Here is a 10,606-nt window from a genome sequence, read left to right on the forward strand (position 1 = left end):
AGACTCAACTTCTGTTATGAAAGGATTCTTCGAAAATTTTCTGATACAGTTGTATGTATGTATGTATGTATGTATGTATGTGTGAAGCCACCATCAGTTCAAGGCATTACCAGTGGATGCAGGTAGACTTACAGTAGATCCGAATTTGATTATCAGATAACTTTCATATTACTGCTGTTAAGAAGGCCAAAATGGGCTTTGAGGACCCGGCGCCTTCCAGCAATAACATCCGGTCATATAATAAAAGAATTCGCTGTACCAGCTTAAACCTGCCTGATGGTTTGTTTGTTAGAAGGGTGCGTCTTACTCATTGCAGACCTTCTGGGGAAAACACACAGCTTTCCCCTGTGAATCGGGTTGACATTTCACTCCTTCATCCAGTCATTCACTTGTAAGATACCCTGATGCACTCCCATCCCTCTTCCCTTACAATGTACTTGAGCATAGTATTATATAATGTAACATAATACACTTTAATATAATTTCCGGTAGTATAATACAATAAAACATAATATAGTATAAAACGATGCAAAATCGTATGATACAGTGTATTATAGTCTACTATAATATTTTTTGATGAATATAATAGTATCATAATGTTATGTGACATAATATAGTAAAATATACAATAATATATTATAATATAGTTTGGTCACTATACGACACTGAATATAATAAAATATTATTATGCATAAAATATAAAAATGTAATACATCACAATGCAATATAATACACTTATAATTATGTATTGAAAAAATGCATTACAATACTATATAAAACCATACCAAACATTGTACCATAATATAGTATAATATAGTACAATGTAATATAATATAATACCACAAAATATGACGTAATATAATATGATACAATTTAATAATATATGTGTAAAGTGAAATGTGTAGTATGGAAATGAAAATGTAGCTGATAATGATTAAGATTATAATAATGGTAACGATAGTAATAATAATAATAATACTTAAATACTACAAAATTATATAATATAACATAATATAGTATAATATATTTTAATTTAATATAATATAATACAATGTCATGCAATATAATATATTAAAAATCAATATATAAAATAACAGTTAATGTAGAGTGTCAGTTATGCTCTTCTATCTTTGCAATACTGCAGGAAGTAGAATATTTCTCTTCTAATAACAATAATAATATCCACATCTATAAAAATAATATATGTTATTATTATTGATGACGAATTAATAATAATAACAATAAATATAATAATGAAAATAATAATAAAAAACAACATAATATAGTACAATGAATTATATAATAAATAATAGAATGAATAAAATGATATGTTGCGATATGCTATGATATTATATTACTTCAATTTATATGTCATTTCTCATCCTCTCATTCTGCCATCAACGCATTCCATCGACCAATTGTCACCACAGATACACGTGTAGGCATGAAACAGGAACCAGTGAGGACCAAGCTCACCTTGTGACGACCTTGATATTTAGTTAAAATTTACTTTAAAAATGATAACTTATAAGGAAAACAAATTTATATTTTGCGCAGAGGTACGTAGTACTACTCATAATAAAGCCTATAATATAATATAATATAATACAATATAATATGATATAATGCAATGCAGTATAATACCATACAACATAGTATATAATAACATAAAATAGTGTAAGACGATAATATGTGAAATAATATGCTATGATACAATATAACAGTTAATGTCGCAGTGTAAGTTACGCTCTAATAATAATAATAATAATAATAATAATAATAATAATAATAATAGTAATAATAATAATAATAATAATAATAATAATAATACATTATGTAATAAACAACAGAATTATATGTTGTAATATACTAAGATAAACACTGCACTTTAGGATGGGCTTCAACCTACAAGCCATTTCGCACCCTCTCATTCTGCTACTAACGCAGAAGGCGATAGCACCCAGTCGACGCCGTTCTATTGACCAAATGTCATCATAGACACACGGGGAGGCATGAAATAGGAACTTGTGAGGACTTAGTTATCTCACCATTTGACGACCACGAAAATTTTCTGATACAGTTGTGAACTTAAACTAGAACACCATTAGATACGGTTGATTTGTGTCATAATTCGACCGATATGTATCATAGAAAACAGACATTCATGTACAATTTTCAATGTGTAAGAAATTTATCTGCAGTTTTGAAAGGTCATCACCAAGAAATAATTCGTCACTTATGGACACTTGCGTAAGAGTTTGCATACAGTGGTTATTCGTGCTTGCAGGATTGTATGCGATCGTGAGTTATAATCACAGAGAACAGATGTCCAAGCAGCAGGGCCGCTTATACAGAGGGGTGGCGGGGGCACGTGCCCCCGAGCCAACGGTTTTAGCGAGCACAAAAAACAGGTTTTGCCCCCGGGCACATTAATACGTAAAAGCTACGTTACCAAATAGAGCAAAGTGATCACCATAGAGTAATTCGCCTATAGAGGCTCTTTGAGTAGCCCAGCAATCGTCTATGGGTTGTTGTGCTCGAGCATACTATGCTAATTCATGCATGAAAAATCGTACGCAATGGTGATTTTTAACGAATTTTGCTTGTATGCTTTGCACAGATTTTCAAAAAAAGTTTGTACTAGCTCGCAAAAAATTCCCGGTTTTTGGCATAGGCTCAAATCGCCTCTGTTTAAGGGGCTGGGGTCCACTAGGAGATTGATAGTATCTATTAGCTCTCTCCGGACAGTACCAGCCTAGATGCCGTGTGGAATCCGGCGGAGAAAATAATGAACCAAGAATAGATCCACTGGGTTCCTGCTTCCATGTCGTAAAAGGCGACAATTGAAGGAGTTTCTTTTTCCTTTCAGTTATCAGATATTTTCAATGTTTCACTTCTGATTACTCTATTTTACTAAATTATCTCTTCATTCAACCTATCAATTTCCGTCTAGCTTCGGAGAAAAGTTTTTTTTTCGTAAATACGTTTATTTCTTAAGGCAGTTTACATAAGTTTTTCTTCGCCGTAGCATCACTTTTACATAAAATTCTTATCCTAATTTAATTCTAACATAGTCACAACGATTTGAATTTATTAAAACATATTCCTCTTATTTCTTAAATATCATCTTAGGTAACTCGTCATTAATTATGAAATCTACTCGGAAATATTATTTGAACCAAACGAATAACTTCTATAAATTATAAAATAAGCTGTTATTTTCAGACATTTTGTTGATAATTTCATAAACTGTTTCGAGTTTGTTTGTATCTTTACATAATTTTTATTCTAATTTAGCTATTGGTTGAACTCATGGACGCAGCTTGAATCAGAACTAAGTCTTAAAATGGGCCTTTATTAAATTGAAACTCCAATTTTCTTTATGAAATGATAAATAAGTTTCATGTATGAAAGGTCACGACAAACAAGAATGTCTCGAACTGGGACATTGGATAGTCTACCTTGGGTACGAAAAGAATTTATTAGTTGAGATCTGACATCACGATACTCCACGCATGTCCAAACGACATGATCAATATGCCGTTAACCTTCGCCACAAGCACAATGATTAGTCTCGGATAGCCCAATTCGAAGGAGATGTGCGTCTAACGTAAAGAGAAAAGTTTTATTTGGAATGTTTTCTTCTTCCATGTTATTGATTGCCTTTCAGGATTATAAATTCTTTATATCCTTATAGTTTCCTTATATTACATTTTGGTGGGGAAAGGGTTCCAATCAGCTTTTTACAGCCCTGTCCAAAATGTTTTGCCCTCCCCGTTAATTTGTATCAGGCCGAATTAGCGCATGCGCGCCATATAGACGCCTCTTTCAATATGAGGAAATTATATTATTACCCAACAGTTTCTATTGTTTATTCATGTTGGTTTTCTTACCTTTGTTCATAGTTTATATTCTGTTTTACCTTAATTCCAGTGTTCTATTCAGCTGTCATTCGTAAGTGTTTTTTGTTGTCATTTATCACTCCGTACTTTTGCTGGCATGCTATGTTGTTGCCTTAAATGTAAAAGTTAGTTGTATACAGTGGTGTTTATGTTCTTACCAATATTCCTTTCTAATTCTTTCAGCTTTTTCGTATTTCTTGTTCCTCATGCAGTCATCCGTTTCCAAAAAAAAAACAAAAAAAATTAGTGTTTGTTTGATCTTTGTAGAGCAGCTCATCATGGTTTGACGGATAAGAACTGAGGACATGCGTTTTTATTTAAATGATATTAACACTTGGGTTTTATTAGTATTGCTACAGCATGTTCACATTTCGTTATCTTCGGTTGATCATTGACAGTATTACCATCCGCTCAGGCACTTTTGAACATCTGGTGTACACTGACTCACAATCGAAATGTGTCACAACCAATTTGATACAACGCACCCGAGGGAACGGTATAATGTATGTTGTACACACAAAAACACATACATACACACACGCATACACACATGCATATATACCTACATGTATTCCACAAGCAAGCATCACAACATTGAGTTACTATTTCTATTCTAATAGATTCTAACCAAAATTTGTGTGCCTTTAGTCATCTCAATAGTAGAGTCACCATGTTATTTTACCGATTACTCGACTTTCAATAAATTTATTGAGATAAAATCGAATACAAAATCTTTGCCTCGTCTGTAAGAAGCAATGGCACATAAAAGTTGTTCGGAAATGATTCAATACTGCTGTTTTAACGAAAAAAACAAAAAAAAATGCTCCAAATTTCATGTTACTCTTGAAATTAATCTATCAAACAGAGATAACAGATCTCACTCTAACTAATGGTTTTCGTACATGAAATGACTAATGGATTTGAGATGAATGGGGGTACCATTACTAAATTTCTATCTCTTCTATTGGTCGATCGTTAGTCCTGAGCTGAAACGGTGGCCTTTATTACCGTTCTTGCATGCACTTACTCTTACATTTCATTCACACATCATCTCACCGATCAGGTCCCAAATGATGCATCCTCACAATACAAACTGGATGAACATCCTTTGACAGCTATCAGTGGTTTGCTCATTGGTTCAGTCATTATAATTTTATTATATTCTACAATATTCTATTTCATTCCACAGTATTCCATGGTACACAAACCACCAATAAACGTCAAAGATGGATTCGATTTACCGTTCATTTATTGTCATCGTGTGGAACCCAATTGGGATACGTTTACTCTACTTACTTCACACTGGTAATAAGGGCCGGTAGTATGAAAATAAAACATAAAAAAGAGCTCAGTTAAGCCCTACCGGCCTCTCCAACCCCGGATGTTGGAGCGTAATGCAATCAACATCTTATTCAAGTCGTTCCATATATTATTCATTTAATTCAATTATGAAACTAAAAGCTGTAACGCATATCTTTATCAAATTGTAACGCTAATTGATTGTATGTGATGATGTTTGCAATACCGTCAAGCCCACCAACCAATGGGAGGGATTGCCTTTCAGGATTATAGCTTGAATGATAAAAGTCAACTATTGCGCAAATCCGTTGATATTACAAAGTTAACAACAGAGATAACATATATCGGTATATTGAATACATAGTAAAAAAACACTTGATATTAATATTTCAAACAATAAATTAATATTTTTCTCGGTAGCCAGCTGACCAGATCAACCAATATAACCAATTAATAATTTTAATAAATAATTAAAATAATAAAGCGGAAATAATAAAGAATCAAGACGCGCGTGAAATCTGTTGTCCTTTATTTGGTGATTTAAAATGATTTTATAACAACTGTTTAGAATATGTCAATGCAATGAATCAACTATTTTGTCTAAATCCTATTCACTCGTTTATTTTGTATCAAGTAATTTCATTTATAAAAAATAGGGAAATTTTTATTCTTTCAGTTTCCTCGAATAAGAGCTGTGAATCAAGACTTCCCGGGACTTTAATATCGGATATTGTTGACACGTTCACTCGGGATGTCCATTAGTTTTATTGTGCATCCAAACATCTTGAAACCGGAAAATACTGAGTCGCGCGCGAATAATACCAATACTGAATTTTACTAACAAATATCCTTCTCCCGTGACACTTGTGGAGTGCGCAGCAGCATTGCTAGGTATCAGAATCTCGTCAACATAAGTTCACGAAATGTCACCAAAGCTCATTTTGATGAGCAAAAAAAAGATCTCGTAGCAACATGTTCTCCTGTCTATCCATGCTATCAACGAAAATCGGTATTCATCTGTACGATCCGTGAATTATCGGTATTTTGGGAGTACATATCTGTATTGCGGTATAAAGGTCAAATATCTGTATAAATACCGATAAATCGGTATACCTGGCAACGTTGGCAATATTGTCAAATTCAATATCACGCGTTTTATTTTGGGAACGGCCAATAAGCCATCCATCAACATTCACTTTGAAGAGTACTATCGATTTGTGTTTTGCGTAGAACATTTTGAAAGCATAGCAGTATAGTAAAATGCTCTTTTTCTCTGGCGAGCCTTCGAATATATGCTCGGTTCCAAGTTTTAACACATCAAATTTTACATCTATTAGGTACTTTATGGAAAATACGTCATGGGTAAACATGCTTTATTTTATATTAAATGCATGATTTTATCAATGTAATAAATATGGAGACTATCGAAAACATGACAAAATTGCAAGAAAACTGCAACATATTTTTCGCCGATACTACTGATCGGACTGCTATTTTAATTTTAATTTTGCTTTTTTTACTTTGCATGAAGTTTAATTTGAAAATTTCATTTACCGACATGAATGAAATTGGTCCTAAGTACGATATTTATTTCTTATGAAGCATTCGTCACTTTCTTGATGCTTGGAATCTTCCTAAAAAAACTACCTGCGCTGCAGATCCTTCTTTTGCACAGAAGTCGCGAACGTACACGTTCGAGTGAAAACAAGAATGGCTTGTTCGCATTCGTTCGAAAGCATGTGTTCGTCGTATGGTCTATACGGACGTAAGCAAGCATGATGATACAAAATCAGTGAAAAAAACAAGTCCAATAACAAATGATATCAAAGATTTTCAATTACAACTCAAATCTGTTACAGAACTGATAGTTTAAAGTTAAATGGGCGTTGTTTTTATGCATGTACGATGTTTAAAAAAGTGATTGATTCGAACGTAAACGGGAATACGAATTTGATATACTTTCGAACGTATCGCATACGGCCGTAAACAAGAATGAGGGTGTATATCTATTTGTACTCTTGAATAAACGATAAAAATGGTGCAAATCACTACTGCCGATATGAAAATTTCCGAAAGAATCCTCCTTTTCTTGGTTCCATTTTTCATTGACAAGTGTCTCTACCGGTAAATCAGCTTTGCGACAATGTGCCAATCACGGCTGTTCAAAATTGAACCGCGGCTCGCAAGCAGAGTTGCCATTCTAAAATCTGTTTCAACTTGGAAAATCTGTGTGCCTGTGTACGCCCAAATTTGATTCTTTAAACTCTTTATTCTTTATTCTTTAAACGATGATGCTTCCTAATGAAGCTGTCAAAAAACATAGGAACATTTATTCTCCAGTGAATTTTCAAAGAATGCTGTCGTAATAGGAGAAAAAATAGATTTTTTCCAAATGGAATTTCAACCAATTTATTTCAATATCCCGCTTCCTCGCACACGGACACCTCTAGTTGTGAAACACCGGCCCCCTGTCACGACGCCATCTTGATGTGATCAAAGTCGGAACTTCAAAATCAGCTGATTGCAACGTGTACAAACAAACAGTAATATATTTGTTTTACGCGTTTACCTTGTTTAGTGCACGAAAATTAGTGAATTTTGGGTCGACTCTCTCACAATAACTTGTCGGTTTACCTAAAATACAGCAGACAGTGTTTTGTGACATCAAGTAGAGATAATTTTCACAATTTGAGAGTCGCGGTGAGTCTTAATATATATTATTGAATAAAAAAAAAAGTCGCGGTGAGTATCAAAACATCGCAGTGTTTGGGGCTCGAAACGCGAGGGGCTCAACGTAATCGGTATACTTTCAAATGGCTGGTGCTCACATACCGGTGTCAGATGGGTGTGAAACACAACTTCAGATCGCCCATACCGCTCATGCATTTCCGTGGCTCTCACACTCACTCTCTCGAACCGCTTCTCCACATTGACGTTTATTGAAAAAGAGCCAATGAGTCGTTCAATTGAACCGGCTCTTACGAAAGAGCGTTCGGTTCAGAACCGCTTATTGAAATGAGCCGTATTGCCCATCACTAGTATGGAATATTGTAATCTTGAGTTTATCTTTGGTTTCGTGGTTTGCACCGCTGGAATTTCCGAGAGAAATGTCAATCTACGGAAATGATACTACGACTATCTGGCATCGCTGTTTGTTGCCAAAATGACGGATGAGATGTCAGTTCAGGTTTTACCCAGCCTTGCCAGGTCATTTTTCCAAAAATCTGTATTCGGCGCAAAAATCTTTCTGTACCATATCGGTATCAGAATCCCGTAACATAAGTACCCAGGAAAATGTTACCAAAACTCATTTTGGTGAGCAAAAAAAAGGTCCCACAGCAACCTATTCTCATGTATATCCAAGCTAAACCCAAAAATTGATATTTATCTGTACGATCCGTGAATTATCGGTATTTTGGGAGAACATATCTGTATTGCGGTATAGAGATCAAATATTTGTATAAATACCGAGAAATCGGTATACCTGGCAACGTTGGTTATACCTTTACATTCAGAGATGCTAGATCTGCAGATTTGGGGAATAGTGCTGCAGATATTTTTTGTTGTGCAGACTTTTGAAAATCGAGTTTTTCGCAGACTTTTGTCCAAATTTACAGACTTTTGAAATTGGGCGACCCTTTTTTTTGCTCGCCAAGTCAGTTTTGCGTGTCATACTTAATAGAGAAATTTTTGCCAGCAAGACATGCTTGCTGGCTGCAGATTTTTTTTTTCACATTTACAGACTTGAAACCCTGTACACGCTCGTTCAATGTCACTCTAAAGTGAGTACAATTTCACTAACATTCGTTAAAAGTGGAACTACTCTATAGTGAGTAAAGCTTGTTTACTCACTTTTGAGTAAATTAGGTATTTGTCAAATTCTGAGTAACATTTACTCAGTGCTACAAATGGTAAAATTAGCTCGAGTGAGTAAATATTACTCAATATAATGCAAATTGAATAAGGGATTCGTATATGGAATTCTTTGCTTTAAACGAATATTGACTTACTTCTATCCAACGAATGAAGGAAGCCGCTACCTGTTCATCGGTCATTGGAAAGGATCCGTCTGCCTTTCTTCCTTCCATTTCCGACAAAGGGAGAAGTTCCGCTCCGACAAAGGGAAAAGTTTAGTGCACGTAAATTTTCACACAACGTTTTCAAAGCTCTGTGAGTAAAACTTGTTGTCAATTTTGAAACTGAGTTGACGTTACTCATTCTTCTAAATCAATATTACTCACTTTTTGACATTTGAACTAAATAAGCAAAAGCGAGTACAAACTACTCACTTGAGAGTAACATTGAATGAGCGTGTAAATATTTGAAATTTTTACCTGGCATCTCTGTTTACACTAAACGTCGGCTTAAATTTACTTCACTATGGAGCCAGAAAACATAAAGCAACCTTTAATTGAAAGTAAATCTGTGTTCTTAGGTAAATTATTGTTTGTATTAAAAATAACAATAATGCTATTTGATTACAGATACACATGCGATGCAAAATCCGACAACCGACGAAACTCAACTGAATTTATTGAAATATGAATCTGAATGGATTGATCTTGGATCAGGTTATCAAATCCGCATACCAGCACAAGGCACAGAACATAAGAGCATTGAGCAGGGACAGTTTGAAAATGTTATTGTTGAAACTTTTGAAAAAGAACTAGCAGAAATTAATTTGGATGATTTGAAAACTTCAATGTTTCACTTTGTAGAAACTCGTGATCTTGATGAATCGAACTGCTTTAGTTTAAGGATCAAGCTACAGTCGGAAGACTTATCTAACAAACAAGTAGAGTCATTTGAAGATTTCGTTCACAAATGCAATTTCTGTATCAGTCGTTTCTCGATAATGGAACAACTTAGAGGACACTTGCTACGACATGCACATATTGAGTGCGACCACTGCAATACAAAATTCCACAATCCATTCGAACGGGATTGGCACGCAAAGCGATTCCATAGGGTAGATTCCTTACTTAGAAAAAGTATTGGCATTCACCACTTTTGCCGATGTTGCCAGCTCAGTTTTCCCACCAATGAAGAAATATTTTCACACCTAATTAGGTGCCATTGGGTTTATGTTGAACAAGAGATGAGAAAATTTTCAGATCCGCTAACATGCCATTCAGAAAGTACTAAGCATCTTTCTACCTTAGTTCAGAATGAATCAAATGCAACTTTGTGCATTTACTGTAATCAGATTTTCAAAACTTCCTGGACTTTAGCGAAGCATTTCAAAACTAAGCACATGAGCTCTACGCATGCCTGTAAGTACTGTACAGAAGTTTTCAGTAGTATGTTGTTATTGATAAAACATCAAAGGCGAGTTCATGGAATAGTGACTAATTACAAATGAATTCATTAGTAACATGAAAATAGAATTGCTTAGAACATTTTAA

General features: G+C 34.4%; 1 protein-coding gene across 2 annotated transcripts; it reads left to right on the plus strand.

Annotated features, from left to right (window-relative positions):
• The first annotated feature begins 9,325 nt into the window (after nt 1-9,325).
• LOC131436863 (zinc finger imprinted 3-like) lies at nt 9,326-10,606 on the plus strand. 2 transcript variants are annotated; one of them, XM_058605815.1, is made up of 2 exons: nt 9,326-9,636; nt 9,686-10,606. In XM_058605815.1, exons 1-2 carry the CDS (start codon nt 9,582-9,584, stop codon nt 10,561-10,563), a joined length of 933 nt encoding a protein of 310 aa, XP_058461798.1. In that variant the 5' UTR covers nt 9,326-9,581; the 3' UTR covers nt 10,564-10,606. The 2 variants fall into 2 exon arrangements, with proteins under 2 accessions (XP_058461798.1, XP_058461799.1); XM_058605816.1 differs by having other exon boundaries at nt 9,326-9,618.

The sequence above is a fragment of the Malaya genurostris genome, chromosome 3 (assembly GCF_030247185.1).
Source record: "Malaya genurostris strain Urasoe2022 chromosome 3, Malgen_1.1, whole genome shotgun sequence".
NCBI lineage: Eukaryota > Metazoa > Arthropoda > Insecta > Diptera > Culicidae > Malaya > Malaya genurostris.

Bases quoted from the DNA above. Each gene is read 5' to 3' on its own strand.
- LOC131436863 (XM_058605815.1), top strand. From the start codon at position 9,582: ATGGAGCCAGAAAACATAAAGCAACCTTTAATTGAAAGTAAATCTGTG. The intron at 9,637-9,685 runs GTAAATTATTGT...ATTTGATTACAG, and splicing joins AAGTAAATCTGTGTTCTTAG to ATACACATGCGATGCAAAAT.